We start from the raw sequence: 24,049 nt of genomic DNA, 5'->3' as shown, positions 1-24,049 counted from the left end.
CCATAAGGACACTCAGTACAAGCACTAAGTCCCAAAACGGGTCAGTTATGGGGTGAAAAGGCCTCCGCCATCCCGCACCTTGCAAGAATTTAATGACCAATGGGTGTTTGCCCACAGACAAAAATCCAAGGGGACGTGGCCTGCCACTATAGCAGCGACATACACTATGAGTGTGAATGGAGTCAGTCCTGCATCCAAACCCTCTTGTAAGAAGTGAAGCATCATATGCACAGGGCAATGTGCTGGGTCCTCATATATTGAATTTATCAAGTGCTTGCGATAACAAAATTATTTTAAAACAGTAACATTCAAGGCAACGCAGATAGCAGAGTATAGATTGGGCACGCGATTGTAACTTGGTGTATGTGCGTGCAGTGTGCATAGGTGCTGACTCAAATTATGGAGCATATTATTGACTGCTATGGATCTGTGAGGATATATCAAAGGATGGGTTTCAATTAGTGGTTTGCCCCATGAAATAATTCCTATCAGTCTTAAGTTCAGCGCAGACTGACAATACGCACATTAAACCAGAGCAGAAAGTGAATGTCTATGTCAAGCGCTTCTGGTGATCATTTTACAACACAGATTTGTTTAGGATATCCCACAATGTGGTGAAATTTAACTATGTTCATAAGCTTTTTCCAACAACAACAACAAAAAATACAAATAATTGAAGATGTATTTTAATATCTGCTCCATAGTTAATGGTAAAACAGTACATATTATACACAGACTATATACAATTTGGTACAAAAGACAACTATATTGTATCTCTGGAAAAGATGGTTAATTTTTATTCCAATAAGCTTTGATTTATTTGGGCAATGGGGTTTCTGATGTTCTGCATGCTCCAATTACGTCATCAGAGGATTATGGTATTGCATATCTCACATCATGTTTTCCAACAATTTATTGCATATCACATTTTTCCTCAATATCATGAAGCCCTACTTCAAGGCATGTAGCCGCATCGTTGAGGGGGCTCTGGCCTGTAGTATGGTGTTGAGTACTAGCTGCGAAGACCCAGCTGTCATACGAGCCCTGTTTAGAGGCCAGACATGAAGCTTCCACAGCTCCAAACGAGTATGCCAGATCGTGCTTTGTGTCAGCGAGAGCAGATCTGTCCTTAATGGAATTCTCCACGGGGGCACTCCAACAGCTCTACCAGGTCTGGGAACCAAGGGCAGTTGGGCCATTCCGGTGCAACCAACAGCATGGTTTCCATGTCTTCCCTAATTTTGCACAACATTTGGTGTAGCAAACGAATGGGAGGGAACGCATATTTGCATTTCGCTGGCAAATCGTGAGCTAGGGCATCCAAGCCCAGCTGAGCTTAAATTGTGGAGCACCAGAGTGCATGGTCTCCAGAGAGGCAAACAGGTCCTTGGCTTCCCTGATGGCCTCCCAAAACCTCAGGAAGTCTCCATTCCCCTTGGCTGATCCCCTGATGTGAGAGCAAGTCTTCACCGCAGTTCAGGAGACTGGGGACATGCATCGCAGGTACTGACAGGAGATGCTTTTCGTACCAGTGGAGAAGCTGGCTGCCAGGTTCAACACTGGGTGCTACCGCACTCTGGCAGTTTATGTACACCACAACCGATAGTGTTGTCTGTCCAGATCAGGATGTGAAAGCCCTGCATGACTGTTGAAAACAAAAATGTCCAAAACAGAGACATACATAAGCGACCATGTCGCCAATGGTCGTAACAATAAAGCATCCTAAATTTTACAACAATCTCACCTAAATCTCACGGAGGACTACTTTTTTCAAGCTTGTATGAATTTCTCTTTTCCGTTGAACACAAAAGATGTTATCATGTTGTAACAGCTCTAACTCTGTTACCTTAGAGGTTATGTTTTTCCACGCCATTAGGGGGCGTTAACCATCTTCATAGATGAGTATTTAGCCAGGTACTATACCTGAAGAAGTAGGCAAGCGTTTGGATAGAGGAAGCACTGGCTTACTTGTGCTATTCCAACTTTCTTTCTGAGGTCCTATGATTGAGGAATTTGTTTCCTTTTGATCAGTCAATAAGTAGTGTTGGTTTTTTCTTACATGCACTGTATGGTTTTGGTGATTTGTACTTAATGTGTAACTATTGGATTGAGTATGTATTGAGCATTGAGCTAGTCATGCATGCTAATTGTGAATGTGTCTTTTATTTAGATGGACCTTTTATTCCTGTGCTTTCTTTCATGTGAGGAAAGTATTTTTTTTTTTTTTTTTTTTTTGCACCAAGTTTGGCTTGTTTACATCAACATTGGATTGCCACTAATTGAACTTTGCTTTCTGAAAGTGCTGACTTTTGCATGGACATCATAATTTCAACCATTACCAAACATTGTCGGCTTCATCTTCAGCAAAGTTTTTACCATTCTCTTTTCTGGTTCAGATCACTCAACACTGAACATTTCTTGATTATTTCTGGATTATTTTGGTAATTTGATTTCATAATTTCTACTTTTTTTGTGTGTGTGCTATGTAAATGATTGTGATGATTGGGCTGTTGAATATAATATACATGCAATTCACTGCAAAGTTTGGGTCTGTTACTTCATGTACATTGTTGGGTAAACCAAAGGAGATTAACATTCATCTTTTAATAATACCTAAAATAGTATTAAGCCTTTCCGTCCTTACTCTGTTATATAACTTAAGCCTAAAATGGGGTAGCGGTTATAATGTTAAGCAGAATGTTAGTCTAAGTCACCAATGCATCTTTTTTTCTATACAATGACAATGAATGGTGACTGAAACAAACATTCTGCCGAACATCTCCTTTTGAGTTACAATGAAGAAAGAAAGTCATACAGGTTTGTAACAAGAATTCAAATTTTTTTGGGTGAACCATTAAGAAATACTGAGAGAGAAGCTTTTTGGTTTATCAGTTATGATAAATCAACAAACAGGGAAGTAGAAAAAAATCCACTCGCTGTGAAGGTGTGCAGTATCAACAACGCAGAAAAGATTTGGGCCCAGAGCATGAGATATGAAATTGTGATAGTGAAGAAGAAAATTCTTATGAAATGCCTCTGTGCCCCCTATTTTACATGCCCGTAATGACACACGTATCAGGAGCAGAGCATCGAGCACCATCTGCCAATAGATTGGAGTGATTCTAAAGGGCTTCAGAGATCGTCACTCCTGGGAGAAGTTTCCCATTGCATTAGCTAGTGACGCAGCTTCAAAGTGATTTTACGATATGATTCCAAGTTAAATATGAATAAATGACTTCTTAAGGTTTATGAGGCACACAATAATAAGATGAATTACATTAGTTACATTTTTATTTTCTAGTGTTTCATTAGATTTTTGGTGTTATTTAGCTTACATTTATTATACTTCTATGACAATATTTATATTTATCCATATCATCTAATTATTTTTTTTTAATGTAATTTATTTACATTATTAAGCTGGTCACATGATCTCAACATTGTGCATAAAATGTCACCCAGTTCCATTAGGATAAAAAGGAATGCTAATAGATAGTTCTTTACATGTATTACAGACAGTATAACATTTTAAATATTTTTCAAAAATACTAATTATTAACTTGCATCCAAAAAAATTTTTTTAGGGAAAAATAGTGCATTTAAAGACCCTGTGAAATCAAAATTAAAGTTTTGCTGCTTTTTGTCTATATCTATTAGCTTTAAGGTCATCTATATGCTAGTGTGCTTCTAAACATTGACAATTTTTATTTTTTTATAAATCACATTATAAATAACCTTGCCGATGTCGCTGTTCGTTGTTGAGCGAGAGAAATCAGCAAGCATGGGTCATAAGTGTGTCTTTCGCTGTTTGAAGGCACATATTTTATTCAATTTTCCAACCGTAATTTGGTTGAGAAGGAAATGGCTTGAGTTCATGCATTTTTAAGATTTAAATTTTTATTGATTCATGGAGATGACAAAGAAAAACAAAACATATATACAATGAATCAACATTTAACTCCCACTATTACCACTCCCAAATCAACAACCCCACCCCGACTCCCAACGAACATCCCGTAAGTACATACACAAAAAAATAAATAAAAAATATATAATTATTATTTATATATATATATATATATATATATATATATATATATATATATATATCATACGCATCTAAAACTATGCCTCTCTCTCCACAGTCCCTCCCCGAGAGTCTCCCAAAAACATCAAATAACTGCCCCATTTCCCATCAAATGAATCCCAGATCCCCAGCCTTCCACACAACATCGCAAAAGCTGCCACCATCCCCATCTCCGCGCACCACTCCCGAAATGGGGCGCTCCAGCCAAATTCCATCCCCTTAAAACAATCTGCCTGCCTGTCATAACACTGGTCAGGACCCAATTTTTTATGTATTTATCTCCTTTATCGATCTGGGGCAAAACAAAACCCGAGTGCCCAACACGTGACACACAAAACTCTGAACCTTCAACCAAAATTCCTGGATCTCAGCACACCACAAAAAACATGGGCCATGTCTCTATCCTCCGACTGGCATCGCCAGCAGGTGGGTGTGTCTTTAAGACCAAGCCTATACAATCTAGAGGGGGTCCAATAGAATCTATGTACAATCTTGAATTGCATAAGGCGCACCCTTGCATCTCTAGATACAGACTTGACATTTTTTAGAATGCTAGCCAACACTCCCTCCTCCAATACCAAGTTTAAATCTTTCTCCCATAATCACTTGATAGAAGTTAAAGCTCCGTCCCTCAGACTCTGAATTAGCAGGGAGTAATACACTGATGCCTCATGACCTTTTCCAAAAGCAGTAATCACCACTCTCAGAGTATCTGCCACTTTAGGGGGGTGTATACTACTCCCAAAAATAGTACAAAGCAGATGGCGCAGCTGTAAATACCTAAAGAACTGAGATCTGGGAATCCCAAAATGTTGAACCAAATTTTCAAAGGATACCAACACTCCACTCTCATATAGGTTACCGAGCATATTAACCTCCCTCACAATCCACTCTGACCAGCAGAAAGGGGACTTATTAATACATAATTTTGGGTTCAGCCATATGCTTTTATGAATTAAATACTCTGGACACTTTTGTCCATACCGGGTGCAAATGTGAGATAACGGAGTGTAACTTAACTTCTCTGGTTAGACTGATAGAAAGGCTTTGCAATGGCGAAATATGGGCAAGAACTTCCTGTTCAATACAAAACCAGGGAGAGACTCTCTCAGGTGGAGGTGACAAATGAGGCAAATGTCTGAGACCGAATGCATAATAATAAAACAAAATCTTGGGTAGGCCTAGCCCACCTTTGTCAATCGGCCTATGTAACTTATTGAAATGTAATCTGGGACGCTTACCATTCCAAATGAAGGACTAGGCTATGCTATCAAATTGCTTGAAATTAGAGAGGGAGACATGTACAGGGAGAGATTGTAGAAGGTAGATGAATTTTGGAATACAATTCATTTTAATAACATTAACCTTCCCAATCATATATAAATGTAATTAAGCCCACCTGCCCACATTGCTTGAAATACTTTTTATTAAGGGGTCAAAATAAACTCTAAATAAATCACACAAATTTGCTGGGAATAAAATGGCCAAATACTTAATGCCCTGTTTGGGCCACTGGAAGACGCCTGGCTGAAAAGTCGTCGCTACCATATCAAACGCCTTTTCGGTATCAAGTGAGATGGCAGAGACCGGAGTCTGATCATTCAAAATATTTTTGCACATCTGCGGTCCTGCCTGATGTCTGACCCCCACTGTTTCACTGAGTGATGATGACCAAATGCAGCATGTGCCAACCAGACTTCACTTCAGTCTACTAAGACGGATGTCACGTCTAGATGTGTTTTTGTTCATGTTTTGTGTTCATGTCTTTTATTTTAAAGTTTAGTTCATGTTCAGGTCATGTGGTTTCATGTTATGTTATTTCCTGTTTCCATGCCATGTTTGTTCCTGTTTCCTTGGTCATGTGATTTCATGTTTCCCTCCATGTTCATGTTCATCAACATACCATGTTACTGACCGACAAAAATGAACCCAGCAATCCAGCTTCTTCGTTTTCACCAGGGGAATCCATCCCTGGAAAATTATGTGGAGGACTTCTGCGCTCTAGCCTGCCGGGTGGACTTTAATGAAGTCGCCCTCAAGGACATTTTCCGGGTCAGGTCATGTGGTTTCATGTCTTGTTATTTCCTGTTTCCATGCCATGTTTGTTCCTGTTTCCTTGGTCATGTGATTTCATGTTTCCCTCCATGTTCATGTGTCTTGTTTTCATTGGTTTATTGTCTTGTTACCTTGTTATCAGTACTGTCTTGTCATTGGTTATCATTGTCTTGTTTCTCCCTTGTCCATGTATTTAAGCCTCATGTTTGCCATTGTCCATTGTCAGGTGTTGTGAATATAACTTTGTTGGATTGTTCATATCAAGTCAAGTCATGTCAAGTTCATGTTTTTGTATTTTGTTCACGTTGGGAGTTACGGTTTTTGGATTTCATGACTGATAATAAACTGCATTTGGGTTCATAACACATCATCGTCTTCATCGTCTGCCTATCATTGCCAGCATCATTACAGAACCAAAATGAACCCAGCAATCCAGCTTCTTCCTTTTCATCAGGGGAATCAGGAGCATAATTTTCCCTGGAAAATTATGTGGAGGACTTCTGCGCTCTGGCCTGCCGGGTGGACTTTAATGAAGTCGCCCTCAAGGACATTTTCCGGGTGGGATTGAATGAGCCACTCTCTCCTTGATGCCTGGAGGTTGCAGTACCCTCTATCTGGCTCAGTATATCGACCTTTCCCTGCAGATAAGTGGTTCTACGTCCACTGTGGGGGAGTCGGATGCCAAGCCGGAGTCCCACGTCATGGCTGCCAAGCCAGAGTCCCACGTCATGGCCACCGAGCTTGCGCCACCTTCTGCCCCGGATCCTGAGTCAGCTCCAGGACATGTCACAGCTATGCCAGAGTCAGCTCCATGCCATGTCATAGCCACGCCAGAGTCAGCTCCATGCCATGTCACAGCCACGCCAGAGTCAGCTCCATGTCATGTCACAGCCACGCCAGATTCAACTCCATGCCATGTCACACCCACGCCTGAATCTGCTCCATGCCATGTCACAGCCACGCCTCAGCCTGCTCCATGCCATGTCACAGCCACACCACAGCCTGCTCCATGCCATGTCACAGCAATGCCTCAGCCTGCTCCATGCCATGTCACAGCAACGCCTCAGCCTGCTCCAGGCCATGTCACAGCAGCGCCTGAGCCTGTCACAATAACAACTCAGTCTGCTTCACGACATGTCACATCTGAACCTCAGTCTGCTCTATGCCATGTCACAGCCAAGCTTCAGTCTGCTCCGTGCCATGTCACAAGCAAGCCTTTGCTCCACGGTCCAGGCCCACCTCTGCTCCACTGTACAGGCCCGCCTCTGCTCCACGGTCCAGGCCCGCCTCTGTTCCACGGTCCAGGCCTGCCTCTGCTCCACGGTACAGGCCCGCCTCTGCTCCATGGTCCAGGCCCGCCTCCACTCTACGATCCAGAGCTCATGCCTGCCACTGCCAACAAGTTAGCATCCATGCCTACCATTGCCAAGTCAGGATACTGCCATACCATGTTACTGACCGACAAAAATGAACCCAGCAATCCAGCTTCTTCGTTTTCACCAGGGGAATCCATCCCTGGAAAATTATGTGGAGGACTTCTGCGCTCTAGCCTGCCGGGTGGACTTTAATGAAGTCGCCCTCAAGGACATTTTCCGGGTCAGGTCATGTGGTTTCATGTCTTGTTATTTCCTGTTTCCATGCCATGTTTGTTCCTGTTTCCTTGGTCATGTGATTTCATGTTTCCCTCCATGTTCATGTGTCTTGTTTTCATTGGTTTATTGTCTTGTTATCAGTTCTGTCTTGACATTGGTTATCATTCTTGTCCATGTATTTAAGCCTCATGTTTGCCATTGTCCATTGTCAGGTATTGTGAGTGTAACTTTGTTGGATTGTTCATGTCAAGTCAAATCAAGTCATGTCAAGTTCATGTTTTTGTATTTTGTTCACGTTGGGAGTTATGGTTTTTGGATTTCACGATTGATAATAAACTGCACTTGGGTTCATCACACATCATCGTCTTCATCATCTGCCTATCATTGCCAGCATCATTACAATGGACTTCACAGAGGATGATTTGATGCAAACTCAAAGACATGGGATTCTTCATGAGCCACTGTCTGAAGCATGGGCTCAGGATGGAGTTCACCACAATGACCTGCCATAAGCTTCCAGCTGGACTGCGATGCTCCTCACTGAATGATACCTATAGACACTTGGTCAAAGGAGGGACAATTAATTAACCACTAACAAAAGCCTTCATCGGCCAAAATCAAAGGAAAATGCAACTACGTGTATTTCCTCAGTTAATTTGTAATGTCTTCAAGGACTTTAACACTAAAACTTATAGTTCAAACAAAATCATTTTGTTTAACCATTGACCCACAACACTTACTTAGTTTACTAAATATAACCACTAATAGTTCTAAACATAAATAACTAATATTGGCCTTATATTCATTTATTTTTTGTAATAGCGTATTTTCCTGTACAACTGCTTTGAAACAATGCCTGTTGAAAAAAGCGCTATACAAATAAATTTGACTTGACTTGACTTGGCTGCAGGTTGGGCTTCCCCAAGTACTTTTGCTAGGTTCTATCTTTGTGGCGAGGGCAGAATATCGCTCTGTACACTTCAGTCGAATATTCTGACCAGAAAATGCCACACTCCTACTTATATACGCTCTGTGTCACGTGTGAAGGAGATTAAATTAAAATTGGCATGATTTTATGGAGAAACCCCATAGTGTCAGCAAACTGATGCAGCATCTCATTCCCTACTTTCAGGGAAACAGGGTTAAAGTCATAACCTTATCATTTTCCATTCATTATCATTCATGAATTAAGTAAAATATTGTGGTAAAAACACCTACTGTCATTATTCCCCAACATCTTAGAAGAGTCCTGCATGGTTTCTGTGATCCTCATGTGGTAGAGCCAGTCAGAGAGTATGAATGGGCAGACTTAAATGAGTTTGGACACTGGCGGCTACGCCTGAATGTGACAGAGCGCCAGAGGCAACAAAGAGGGTAAAAGCAGTACGCTTGCTTTCATGAGCTCCAATTTAGGAGAATCAACTGACTATGCCACCCTGGTACTTCCCCAGGGAAATAATAACCCCAAAAGAAAAGGGCACACAGATTTGTTACCAAAGGAAGCAGAGAGACATGGGTAACAATACAAAAATAGAGTTATTGAGTACATAGTAATAGAAATAAGTAATAGAAAGATAAAAACGTTTGGTTGACAGTGGGGCAAATGTCTCTCAGAAAAGTCAGGCATAAGCTCAGTATACCAACACAAAGGTCACACAAAAAGAAGAAAACAAAATTAAATGTCACAGGGCTGAGGCTTACCAGTAGTGGGGTAGGCTAGCTGAAAACGTAGTAACTCCCCTGAAACCACACCACTCACCCAAATACACTCTCACAGCCACACATGCACACTAAGTGAGAAAAATGGATGCAAGCAGCAAAAACACGACACTCAGTGAAGGAGACAACACCACCAAAGGATGGGGACAGCCAGCTTCCCCACCCAGGAACCCTAAGCTCCTGGAATAAAAAAAGATACAAACAGTTAGCCAATGGATACACAATTAACTGCACAGGTTATAGTAAAACCAAGCTTCAGATGGTTATAAAAGATTCTCAAAAGAGAAAGTAGGGTATCACAAAATTGGCATCCCACAACAGAAAAGGAAATGAAAAATAATACCAAATGATATGGACAACTGATATCAATTGAGTAAATTTACACCAAATAAACCAAAATAAAACAAATACAAAGTGGCAAATTACTAAAGAAAAGAGAAATATAGCCAAAACTATACAAAAAATAAAACTGAATATTGGCAGACATCAACTGAGCTTTTGCCAGGCAAACCTAAATCAATACATTAAACAAAATACATATGGCACACTTAGTTTCCTTAAAAATAATACATGACAGTAAACAGATACTTGGAAACAATGCCTCAAGAACAAAAGAAAAACACTAAACAAACAAACTAATAAGAACCATGCCGCCGCCGGCAATACAGCTTTTGAGCCGGCTAATGTGCACTGCTAAGGGCACGTTAAACAATGGGTGAGTGTTAAAACAGAGCGCCACTTTTCCACCTTAACACCGGCGTTGGCATGAAAAACAAACAAACAAGAAAACAACCATAAACCAAAGCAGCAACAAAACAGCAAAAGAGCAGCGCCAACGTAACAGTGTCTTCTGATGAGAAGTGCATTCTCCGCCGCCCAAACAGAGAGAAAACGCCCTCAGACAAGCAAATCAGTCAACAGTGAATGGTTGCTGAAACCCATAGGACATACGGTTGTTCAAAGCATAGATCGCAGTAGCCTAATCGCAAATGTGCGAGTGGTACGAGACGAGCTGGGGGTAATAGACAGCCTGCAAAAAGCAGTGAGACCGAATGGATCTGACACTAACTACATGTGCTATCTGGGTTACAGAATGTGTCGTGGAATGACATGAAGGGTGAGTGAATAATGACAACATTTTCATTTTAGGGTTAACGATTCCATTAAAGTAAATTATATTTAAATTAAATCCACAATGAAATGTGGAAATGTGTTTTTCACTAGTTTGACTTAGTGAAAGTGGTTACCTACCAATACTTAGGATAACCCTTGGTTTTTGCATCCTCCTGGCTGATACAGACATTTTGAGGTTGGGGAGAGGGACAGTGAGTGAGTGGGCCACATTTCAGGGATAAACAAATATTGTAAATAGTGTCCCAGATCTGGTCAAGTGACTGGGTGGGTCAACTTTTACATGAACTCATCTATCTAGAAGTTACATGGCACCATGTCGTGGCTCGTGAGAAGACCACTGAACTTGAGGTAGGCTAAAAGTTTATAGTATATTTTTTATTATATTTTCCAGGGAAATCCAAACTGTAAAAATAAAAGTACTATTTTGAGGAGAAACATGTTTTATTATTATTATTATTTTATTTTTACATTTCTTAGTAATATTTTATTTGGAGAATAGCAATAAATTGTGTTAAATATAACTTCTTATCCATACAGGTATCTGATATATGGTCAAATATCAATATATACTGTATATCCCCCAATAAAATATATAATATATTTAAGCATATATGTTCACAATGTATTCCACTCACCCCACATGGGAAAATATGTTACATTTATGAAAAATATTATTTTTATTTTTTTAGTATTTTGAAATATATGTTTCATAAATGTACATAGCCTATATTTCATATTTTGCACAAATTGCCATAAATCAGATTTCTGTATGGGATTGTGCTCATCTCAGGATAAATTTGTTTAAATTCAAAGGTATCACATCTTTGGGTTAGTGTTTGAAATTATGAGACATTTCACACCTCAAAACCAGTTGTTATTAAAAACATCCGAGATATTCATCGCTGATTCTTCTGTTCACGCCTCTTTCAACTGACGCACTAGAGGGCTTTACTGCTCATGCGCAGAGAGTAGTCAATTAGCTTGCTTTTGATTGAATGATTGCTTGATTGGCAAATGTCTGTGGGTGTGTACATGATCTCACACACTATTTAAGGATAGAGTGCGATTTTTGGAGGTGTGATTGTTTTGGATGGGAAAAAGTCCTTCACTAAATCTGAAGTAGAGATGCATATCTTTGTGGGGATGGTGAATGTTTGGAGGATTATAATGATATTTGTGTTTGTGCACTTTGTAGGTGAGGAACTGTTTTAACAACCGGTGATCATAGTAGAGTTTGGTAGCTGACCAAATAAGTGCAGAAACACTGTGAATTGTGCCCTGTTTAACATTTGAGTCAATCTTTTAAATTAGCTCAGTTTGAGTTGTGCTTTGAAACAGTTTCTCTGTTTGTCTGTGTCAGTGGCTCAAACAAAAATACCATGTGGTGAACCAAGAAAATATCAGGACAAGCTGCTGGACAACCAAAACCTTCTCAAATCAGTATTCAGAAACTTGGAGAAAGCAGTGTATAAATGTGCCCCTGGTTATACGCAAACAGGCGGTAGTGCAGCATCGTTCTGTATTGATGGACAGTGGACACCCTTGAACATGCAGTGTGAACGTAAGATCTGTGCAATACGTAGACTTGAAGTAACTCTGGTATCTAGCAGCAAAACAAGTACCGTAGTAGCCTTGCCACTTGCTGGGGAAAAACATCCTTACCCATTTCAGAGCAAATAAAATGCTGAAATGCAAGAGAATTTTGTTAGAGGCTTGGCTTTTTATTTTAACTCCCAGCTCCAAGTATGATTATAATTTTCTGCTAGTATTTGTAATTGCAATTTCAGTCAATCAGATGTGCACTGTTTGTGAATCTGATCCCAAATGATTTCAGGTTATCCACATGCTGCTGGCATCCCAGTCTCTGGTTTGTCAGTTAAATGTCCAGTCATTGACATCCCCAATGGTATGGTAGTCAAAACTGCTAAGGGTTCTCCACTGGATCTAGTGTCAAACACAATCGTTCAGATCGCCTGTTCTCCTGGATTCAAACTGAATGGAGCAAATCTGCTCCGCTGTGGAGCAGATAGGTCCTGGACCCCAAGTGTTCCCACCTGTGTGCCAGGTAGGAGATCAAGCAGTGTTTGGTAATGGACAAGTTTTCTGGAGCACAAAAGCATATTATTAATCTATGCATATTTTTTGCAGCCAGATAACAACCAAAGATTACTGAAATAATCTGAAGTGAACTGCTTTTATGGATTGCATGATTAAAAACTGACTAATTTTCATTAATGTAATTTGCTGATTGTGGCTATTTGAGCTAATTCCATACTATCAGTTTTTTTTCATGCTGTGCTATATCTCTGGTTTCTCAGTGAAGTGTCCAGTCATTGACATCCCAAATGGTATGGTAGTGAACAGTGTTAAGGGTTCTCCACGTGAGGTTGTGTTTAACACCATTGTTCAGATCACGTGCTCTCCTGGATTCAAACTGAATGGAGCAAATCAACTCCGCTGTGGAGCAGATGGTTCCTGGACCCCAAGTGTTCCCATCTGTGTGCCAGGTAGAGTTGGTCTTCAGTTGTGCTCGAGTTATGAGGTGGAAGGCATGTTTAACATTGCAGCATGTCATTTTGGGTGGTGGGGGATTTTCTTTTAAATTTGATTGCAAATGATTTCAGGTAATCCAAAAGCTGCTGACATCCAAGTCACCAGTCCGTCAGTGACTTGTCTAGTCATGGACATCCCCAATGGTATGGTAGTGAACAATGCTAAGGGTTCTCCACGTGAGGTTGTGTTTAACACCAGTGTTCAGATCACGTGCTCTCCTGGCTTCAAACTGAATGGTGCAGATCAACTCCACTGTGGAGCAGATGGTTCCTGGACACCGGATGTTCCCACCTGTGAGCCAGGTAGGTGATATTCAGTGTGTAGGAGCAGTCAAGGCAAAAAGTACAGAGCATCTGGGAAGTTTTCACAGCGCTTCACTTTTTCCACGTGTTATGTTACAGCCTTATTCCAAAATGGATTGAATTCAACATTTCTCAATTCTACAAACAATACCCCATAATGACAACATGAAAAGTTTGTTTGAAATCTTTGCAAATTTACTAAAAACGGGGGGGGGGGAATGTACATGTGATAAGTATTCACAGCTTTTGCCATGACACTCAAAATTGAGCTCAGGTGCATCCTGTTTCCACTAAACATCCTTGATGTTTCTCCAACTTGATAGGAGTCCACCTGTGGTAAATTCAGTTGATTTGGACATGATTTGGAAAGGCATGCACACACCTGTCTATATAAGGTCCCACAGTTAACAGTGCATGTCAGAGCACAAACCAAGCCATGAAGTCCAAGGAATGGTCTGTAGACCTCCTAGACAGGATTGTATCAAGGCACAGATTTGGGGAAGGGTACAGAGAAATCTCTGCAGCATTGAAGGTCCCAATGAGCACCGTGACCCTAAATGGAAGTTTGGAACCACCAGGACTCTTCCTAGAGCTGGCCGCCCGGCCAAATTGAGTGATTGGGGGAGAAAGGCCTTAGTCAGGGAGGTGACCAAGAACCTGATGGTCACTCCTGACAGAGCTCCAGCATTTCTCTATGGAGAGAGAACCATCTCTGCAGCACTCCAATCAGGCCTGTATGGTAGAGTGGCCAGACGGAAGCCACTCCGTAAAAGGCACACGACAGCCCTCCTGGAGTTTGCCAAAAGGCACCTGAATGACTCTCGGACCATGAGAAACAAAGATTGAGCTCTTTGGCCTGAATGACAAGCGTCATGTCTGGAGGAAACCAGGCACCACTCATCTCCTGGCCAATACCATCCCTACAGCGCAGCATGGTGGTGGCAGCATCATGCTGTGGGGATGTTTTTCAGCGGCAGGAACTGGGAGACTAGTCAGGATCGAGGGAAAGATGAATGCAGCAATGTACAGAGACATCCTTGATGAGAACCTGCTCCAGAGTGCACTGGACCTCGGACTGGGGCGAAGGGTCGTTGTCCTGTTGGAAGATTAACCTAAGCACACAGCCAAGATAAAAGGAGTGGCTTCAGGACAACTCAATGTCCTTGAGTGGCCCAGCCAGAGCCCAGATTTTAACCCGATTGAACATCTCTGGAGAGATCTGAAAATGGCTGTGCACTGACGCTCCCCATCCAACCTGATGGAGCTTGAGGGGTCCTGCAAAGAAGAATGGGAGAAACTGCCCAAAAATAAGTGTGGCAAGCTTGTAGCATAATCAATAAGACTTGAGGCTGTAATTGGTGCCAAAGGTGCTTCAACAAAGTATTGAGCAAAGGCTGTGTATACTTATGTACATGTGTGGGATTTTAAGTTTGCAAAGATTTCAAACTACTTTCACATTGTCATTATGGGGTATTGTTTGTAGAATTGAGGAAAATGATAACTTCAGTCCATTTTGGAATAAGGCTGTAACAAAATGTGGAAAAAGTGAAGTGCTGTGAATTCTTTCCGGATGCACTGTATTTTGCATATCTGCTTGTTTACATGTGGCTTAACATTCTGCCCTCACTCTCTGGTTCCTCCAGTGACATGTCCAGTCATTGACATCCCCAATGGTATGGTGGTCAACTATGCTAAGGGTTCTCCACAAGAGCTTGTGTTTAACACCGTTGTTCAGATCGCCTGCTATCCTGGATTCAAACTGAATGGAGCAGATCAACTTCACTGTGGAACAGATTCTTCCTGGACCCCAAGTGTTCCCACCTGTGAGCCAGGTAGGTCATCTTCATGCAGTGTCTAGAAACAGACTAGATGTAATATGGATTGCATATTGATTGACTTGTCTTTGCTGCAATGGCAATATACTATTTTGCTGCTTGTGCCCTTAGCTTTATAAGAGCTGTCAAGCCAGAGCCTAAAGTATGTTTGGTAGGTGTTCATGGGATTTCTGAAGGAAGGACGACAGATCAGCATGTAGCAGTACAGATGTATGTGGGTAATTCTCATGAAACCGAGCATGATGCATGGCAGAGAGGATTTCTATATACAAATCATTGAAGGCTAATTGTGGAACTTGAATGCAGTTTTATAGTTGTGCACCAAGCATTTTCTGGTTCTTAAGGATTGTTCATTTCTCATTGCCACAATACACAACCCTGGTTAAAATGCAAGCTAAGGGTTTTTTTTTGGGGGGGGGGTTAAATTTAAGTGGTTTCTTTAGGGTAAATTTTAGATTTGGCCTTGTCAATTTAAGGTATTGGTACATTTCAGTATGGTAAGTTGTGGTAATGGTTAAAACCTAACACCAAATGTATTCTACTTGTTTCTCATGCATGTCATGACTTAAATCTTCCAGAGCCTCTACTAAATGATGACTTTTCCCCAGTTGTTCCTTGTGGAACTCTAAATTGGTGTCCGACTGATATATCGGTATTGGCGTATTTGTGCTGATATGGGATCGTAATGCAGAAAACAATGCTTTAGAATTGGGGTAATAGTGCAGTTTGTCCAGCAGAGGACGCTCAATCCATTGTTTTCTGAGCTGAGGGTGGCTCTGCAGACAGGGTGGAGTTCAGTGGTGTCATCATGGTAAGTTGTTAACTAGTTTGAAGTTTCCAGTATGTATTTAACAATGACCCCATTTTTCTCTTTCAATATAACTAATAACGTTAACCTTGTCCCTGACAACCATGTCACGTGTTGGTTTGCTGTTAGCCAGCAATAGTTTGTCAGTGCAGTCCGTAATGTAGACTGAAAGGTAAACGGCATCTATTTGCAGCTGAGCAGACAACGGTGCGGTGGTGGGTTGTCAGTGATTTCGCGCTATGTTATTACCTAGTTGTGAGACACAATGCTGGAAAGTAAAAAAACAATGTCTGTCTCTTACACTCCTTGACATGGAGCTTATAGCTAACCATGTAGCTACTTTCATTGTCAGCTGAGTGGAAGCTAATGAGTAAATGTATTCACAAATGTTATTTAGGATTCAGTTTGGTACCCCCTTCAACGGAACAATTCCAGTTGTCACTTATTTAAAAGTCTGGTTTTCCCCTGAACTTGTGTAGCAGAATACAGTAACGCTGCTGTTTTATTTTTTTACTCTGCAGTATTAAAATATTCAGCATTTGACTGATACTAAACTATAATACTTTTTTTCCTCTAAAATCTCTATTAGTCTCCAATCCCATATCAGTTGGACTCTACTTTAAATATCATGGCACACTTATTTAAATTGGGGGGTTAAATACACCGATCGGTTTCTTTCCTCCCATTTTGGTGTAATCAAATGGTTTCTTTCAATGAGACTCTGGGGGGGGGGGGGAATGGCACAGACCTTTTAGTAATTCTGGATTTCAAACAAGTATCCCCATACACTCCAATCTCTCTCCTGATTTCTCCAGTGACGTGTCCAGTCATTGACGTCCTCAATGGTCAGGTATCCCCACAACAGGTTGTGTTTGACACCGTTGTTCACATCTCCTGCTCTCCTGGATTCAAACTAAATGGTGCAGATCAACTCCGCTGTGGAGCAGATGCTTCCTGGACCCCAAATGTTCCCACTTGTGAGCCAGGTAGGTGATCTGAGGCTCTCACAGAGCATGTTTGGTGACTACCCAGGTGAAATTAGGTTTGTCAAGATGGGAACAAGAGAATCTAATCACATTTAATACCTCCCATCTGTTGAGCAGTGTCCCAAGGGTTTTTTTTTTTTTTTTAAATATGCCCAACTCTGAGTGAGGCTCTGATGGAGCCAAAATATGATTCTGGTAATAAGTGGTTTTAGCCACTAGCTAGTAACTGATTGGATTCACTTGCCAGTGATTTGGGAAGTATGTTGGCAAGGAGTTCTGCACAGACCCTTTCACTTCACATGAGTTTGGATCCATTACATGGAACAAGTCAAACAAAAGATGTGTCATATGTTAATACCCCACAGAGACACTTGGTCACTTCATGTGTGTTTTTTTTTTTTTTTTTTTTTTTTTTTTTGCTGTTTAGATTGCTATCCGATCATAAAGACCAAGTGTAAATGCCCTCCTATGATCTGATTTATGGGTGGTTTGAGACTCGAGATGAAAGTGTAACTGCATCTGGCTGTTCAATCCACATGTTAGCATTACTCCCCAAACAGTGTGACATCAGCACAGGGAAACTGATAGATATAATGGCTTACAAAGATTGTATGGAGCCTGAATGGTGTAATGCATGACAAATTAAGAAATGGCTGCACATTGGAGTGACTTTACTATGATGCAGATCGCTGATAAGGAGCGCACTATGTATCTTGCCTACAACAAGCCTCGAGGAAAAATGCACTGCGTCTGCACCCATAGAAGAGCACTATACAAAGTCCCTTAAGTCTTATGCTAATGCCTGGCAATGAATTTATGATGGAAGGTTTTTATTTGCATGGCATGGAAAATGATCAAATTTCTGGTTGGCAGAGACTCATTGTGGTAAAGAGTAAATGTTTCAGAGCTATCTGATCAGTAAAGACACATGAAATGACTAGGTGTAAATACCCCCTTAATATCTTGGAGTATGTCCAGAAATTGACACTTGTAGGCCTATTTTGTCCTGACTTTCTTAATCCCCCTTGAGCACTCCATAAGATTAAGGAATGGTTCATCCAAAAATGATTTCCTTCACCCTCATGCTATCCCAGATGTGGGTGGGCGACATGACGAGTTGTACACAAGTCTTCCGTGATACAAGGGTTTTTTGTATTTCTCAAATTAAAGATTGGTTAACCATATTGTGGTGCCTATTTTTGGAAAAATCCAGTCAGTGAAATGGATACCTGAGGAGAATTATACTAGTTCACTTAGAACTTGTCAGTTAAAAATAAACCCTTCTGTTTAAATCAACCTTGCCATATCCGACCGAAATGTAGCATAATGTGAAATGGAGTAATGTTGACAACAGCATTTTGAAAATCTGGAATGGTTTAAGTGACAATTACTTCATTTTAGTAAATGCCCAACGAAAAGGACACGTCTTGAGATGCACTTCAAAAATATTTATAAACTAACAAAGGGATTATGAAAACGAAAAGATGTCAACTTTGGCATGCTTCATTTTGAGGTGGTAAAATATTGCTTGTATTTACACGTGATCTTTATAATCATGCGACTCCATTTGCAGAAGTGTTTCTAATTTGTTCTTTTTTTTTTTTTTGGATGAGCTTGACTTGTATTTTCTTGACTTCTATTGATCCTATCGGCAATAATGCATCAAATGAAGTACAGATATGCAGTGTAGTCAAGTGACCCTCGGCATGTTAAGATTATTCAGGTGTCTGGATCAAGTGACTGTCCCAGCAGAGTGTGACCCACTCTTTGTGGGTGCATCTGCAGATCAGGCACTAGCGTAAGATTCCTTTTAGTGACTCTGCCACTACACCAGCGAGCAGATTTTACAAGCTGCAACTCATTCCCCACTCAAGCCTGGTTTCAGTCTCGTAAAGCACAGCCACAGATTGATACGCATGCGCTGTGCACATGGATATTTGCATATTGCGACGTACACTATAGCAAAGTCTCTCAGTTGACACTTGTTGCCACGATACATTGCCCAGCCCAAGTATGACTTTCATCTGAAGAACTTGTGGCTCTGTAGGTCCATACTATGCAAGTGAATGGGTGCCAATTTTGAACATTCACAAGTCAGCATAAGACTCCAGTAGTTAAATCAATGTCTTCAGAAGTGATATGATGGGTGTGGGTGGGAAATGGAGCACTTCCACTTCCTCTACTAGGCAGAGAAGCATTTCTAGCAAAAAACTACAATATCTTCAATTGCCAATGTGTGAGGATATCCATTAATCCATATGACGCGTTTTACTTATGCACCTGTTGAATTTGGGAGTGTCGATCTTTGCAACCTGTCACTTGCATTGTGTGGACTTACAGAGCTGAGAAATTCTGACTTCCTTCTGCAGAACATGCCTGAAATAGAGGGTGTTGAGTAAATGAATTTCATTGGGTTAACTATCCCTTAAGTGTGTTCAGATGTTTGTCGCTCAACTTTTTGGAAAACATTTGAAAACCGTGGACTGTTGCAGCAAAGCAGTTCAAGTTTATCCAGATTTGGGGGTGGGGGGGTTGAATCCATTACTGACTAATCCCTCCCAGCACATGACCTTAGTGATTCAAACAATTGTAGTATCCACAAGTTGTTCTCACTCTGGTTCCTCCAGTGACATGTCCAGACATTGACCTCATCAATGGTCAGGTAATCCCACCAGCGGTTGTGTTTGACACCGTTGTTCACATCACCTGCTCTCCTGGATTCAGACTGAATGGTGCAGATCAACTCCGCTGTGGAGCAGATGCTTCCTGGACCCCAAGTGTTCCCACCTGTGAGCCAGGTAGGTGATATTCAGTGTGCAGGAGCAGTCAAGGCAAAAAGAATCTTGCATATCTGCTTGCTGTTTACACGTGGCTTAACATTCTGCGCTCATTCTCTGGTTCCTCAGTGACATGTCCAGCCATTGACATCCCCAATGGTATGGTGGTCAACAATGCTAAGGGTTCTCCAAAAGAGCTTGTGTTTAACACCATTGTTCAGATTGCCTGCTCTCCTGGATTCAAGCTGAATGGAGCAAGTCAACTCCGCTGTGGAGCAGATGCTTCCTGGACCCCAAATGTTCCCACCTGTGAGCCAGGTAGGTGGTCTTCAGGTGTGCTCAAGTAGTGTTTTTAGCAATGACTAAAACCTAATGCTTTTTGTTTCTCTGGTTTTGTCAGTGACTTGTTCTACACCTGTGGTGGTAAATGGCATGATAAATGGAGAGAGGCCATGGTACAAATCCAGAGACACTGTGATCATCATGTGCAGGAGGGGCTTTAATATGATTGGCTCACCACAAGTGACATGTGGACTAGATGGCCAGTGGCAAGCCTTGCCCCGTTGTCTCAATGAGTGGCGAAAACCTTAACATGTATGGTCTTGGACTATTCATTGTTTTTCCACTTCCATGTCAATAAATGACCAAGCTTGATCTACTTGGCCTCTTTCTTGACTAATACAAAGTGTTCTGGATTTGGCATTGTGGTAGAGATTGCTTGCCCAAAAAGGAATGATTTATTAACCCTCAGGTTGTTCCAAATCAATGTGTTCCTTCTGTGAAATACAAAGGTGTTCAGCATAATATCTAGCCTTTTCCATATCGGAAACAAAATTGTACCGGGCTGTAAAGCAAACATTTGGCACCACTGGTTTTAAAATTGGCTTCAAAAATCTCGGACATTTGAGTCTGCCCAAATGTCACTGCAAAGACTTGTAATTCTGATGCAAATTCCATCAGAAGCAGACCGTTCCAGTCAGTCTCTGCAGCCAACAATGGTCAGTTCCCAACGCTGCATTTAACTGCCATCCAATGACTGGAGAGTCAAGCATGGAAGGTTGTCAGGTTAAAACTATCATGCAAAGGCAATGTGACCTGACAGACCTTCCAATGTTACCTCAAAAGCAAGCAACTCACTTGGTGACATGTATTCAAGCTTTTTAGCATAATCTAGAACTTGAAACTAGCAACTATATCAAGATCATTTGTACAGTTTTAGAACTGCATACCATCTGGTGAAACATGATTTGGTTCAGTTCTCCATATGGATGCTGACAGCGGTTCTGCTGAGGCAAGTGACTTGTCACTGGGGATTAGTTGAAGGCCAATAATGCTTACATTGAAAAGGCTTTGAGTTGGAAGCGCATTCAACCAGATGAAAGGGCAAAGAATTGCATGGATATGCCCTTAAAAGGGCCTGTTGCAATGCAGCACAGAACTTGATCTGCATGTCTGAACTTAACTTGCCTTCAAATTTGACACTGGCTTGAGCAAGAAATGGAGAGGATCAACATGTGATTGAAATGGAATAAAGCAAAGACTCTGGTGATATTCAGGATTCAACGGAGTACATTAGGAAAACCACATGTCAAACCTGACAAAGGCAATGGAGTTGACACCCTCAGTTAATATTCAAGCAGCTTTTATGGAGCCCTGCTGTTTTTGTAAAGCTGAACACATAATGGAGGTGTCACAAAGACAGACTTCTCATGTGATTTAATTTTTGCCTGACTTTTGCTTTTCATTCTGCACATTGAGGAAAATAAATGTACACCTGCAAGAAACCAAGGTTAAAGGCAGTCTAGTCACCACTGCAATGGTATCCATGGATTGATGCAGGGGCTGGTACCCTGGACTGCAAGCTGCCAATTTCATTTTGTTAAAGGTGGTCAACTGATTCATACATATGCTTTCCTAGATACTGGAAACTCAACATTTTGCTTGCAAAGTCAAATGGAACAACTTGATGTAAGAGGAAAGAAAACGGGCATCCTACTGAGAACAATGGCCCATGAGAAACCTGTGAAAACCTATAGACTAATGGGGTCTGGAGGTAAACTGCCTTGAGATTCAATACCTGTAGGTACAGAGAACATGCCTACAAATGAGGACAGCAAGAGATGGCCATAATTGAGTTATTTTCATTTGAGACTCCATTGAAGGTGTTGGCCTTGTGCTATTCATCCCAATCAAAAAAGACAAAAAAACAGAGCCTTTGAAAGTGATTAACAGTCAAGAGGATGGGCCTCATGTAATCTAAACCTTTCTTGGATGGCTTATGGACATTTGAGCAGTAGCTCACCTGTAGACGGACGTGGCTGACCATACTGTATGTAACCTCGAATCGGATCTCCGAGACCAAATGGGCAGAGCTGCATGTAAAACAGTTCAACCGGGATTTCTCAGAAAAGGCTTATGATGAAAATAACTTCTTAGACAGTTCTGAATAATGGATATGCTGAAAAAGTGCCTGATGAACAGCTCAATAGGATTGATGGGAAACTTTGGTACAGGCCACACCACAGGGTCTACCATAAAAGAAGGAAAACAGTAAGGGTGGTCTTTGACTACATTTTATAAAGGCATCTCTTTGAAGGTATGTTCCAAGTCAGGGTTCCTGATCAGCAAGCTGACTTAAGGTCCTTATGGTGGCCTGTTGCTCCACCCATAGCAGAGTACAGAATGAGAGGTTTTTAACGCCATTCACAAATGTATTTATTTAGATGACTGTCTCAAACCAGTTGCTGGTTAAAATAAAGCCATTTCTCTGTTAAAGGGGCTGAAGGCTTTTTGCGTTACTGGTGGTTTCATGCTTGTGAAATGGAACTGCAACTAACGATTATTTTGATAATCGATTAATCTAACTATTATATAACGATTATTGCAATGCTTCATCATTGGCTCTTAACTGATTATTCAGCCTGTGCCCCGACTTAAAAGATTGTATTAAATGTGCTTATTAACAAAGTGGACAAAATCATCTGTTAAAAATACCTCTAAATGACATTCACTGAATTAAAGGGACAACAATACTCGTTTCATTCAGTAAAGAAATTCACTGCAAAAAATCCTATTGTTATCAAGTGTTTGTCTTTTCCATTTTAAATTGTCTAAAAATCCTTAAAACAAGACACATTAACTTGAAGCAACATAAGATATTTAGACTTGCTTTAAGAGAATGTATCTTAAATATACATGTATTTTGCACACGAGTGTTTTTTTTCACTTGTTCATACTTTTGCGAGTGCAGTAAAGACAAAATATACTTGTATTCAAGATCTATTCTCAAAGTAAGTCTAAATATCTTATATGCTGCTGCTCAGGTTAATGCATTTTTTTTTTTTTTTAAGGATTTTTAGATATTTTAAAATATTTGTATTTTTAATATATTCAACATTCTCAATTAACTTTTTTCTGCAGTAAATGGCTAAAGAAAATGTAAGCTGTTTTAAAGCATTTTTAGATATTTATATTGGAATACAAGCCTAAACAAAAACAAATCAAAAATGCATTTTGTTGCCGTGTATAATGGGGCAAAGACTATGCTGTCTCACCTTTCCATTAACTTCAGTCCATCTTTAACTCTCAAAAAAAACAAACTCTCTCTTATTAATAAAGCTGCATATTGGCAATTTTCTTCACGATAAGAAATGCAGTGACGCATATTATGATTCAATAAGTCACGAGCCATCACGTTATAATCTAGCTGCAGCAAGCACGCGCGCTCGAGGGACGAGTGTCCCCGTGCCAGAGTGTGCTTCAGCCGGATGCAGTTTCAATCTCACCCCCTTAGGTTGGGACATTTGCACGTCTCATAGAAGCAGCACAGAAAAATGCCAGTTTCAGAGTTTGTAGTTATTTACATGACCTGCTTTCATATTATTTGAACTTTAATAAAGCTATAACGCATTAAATATAACTGCATTTAAGATGTAATGCCGGGTGTTTCCTTTAAAGAGCTCCGGCACAACTTATTCCACAACAAGAGTGCTTCTGTATTTACTTATTTTGTATTTTTGCATCATAATTCCCTCATATTTTGTGATCTACATCACCTGAAGCTGTTTGGAAAGTTTAGAGTGCAGCTGGACTGTGAGCTGTGTAATTCTTCCTCTCTTTATTCAGGCGGGAGCTGCAGTGCTACTGTCGCGCATCATCATTAGAGTTTAATGTGATCTCATGTTATTTTAAATGAGATCAA

The 24,049-nt window shown here is 40.8% G+C and overlaps 1 protein-coding gene across 1 annotated transcript in view; it reads left to right on the top strand.

The window, feature by feature from the left end:
• Positions 1 to 24,049, top strand: part of LOC127418535 (sushi, von Willebrand factor type A, EGF and pentraxin domain-containing protein 1-like) — a 176,187-nt gene that overhangs the window by 74,179 nt on the left and 77,959 nt on the right. The window contains exon 11 of the mRNA XM_051659115.1: positions 15,086 to 15,274. Within this exon, the coding sequence (XP_051515075.1) occupies positions 15,086 to 15,274 (189 nt within the window). The remainder of the gene's footprint in view (positions 1 to 15,085; positions 15,275 to 24,049) is intronic.

This window comes from Myxocyprinus asiaticus, chromosome 28, assembly GCF_019703515.2.
Source record: "Myxocyprinus asiaticus isolate MX2 ecotype Aquarium Trade chromosome 28, UBuf_Myxa_2, whole genome shotgun sequence".
NCBI classification, from domain to species: Eukaryota; Metazoa; Chordata; class Actinopteri; order Cypriniformes; family Catostomidae; genus Myxocyprinus; species Myxocyprinus asiaticus.
This window is presented reverse-complemented; position numbering and strand designations above follow the sequence as displayed.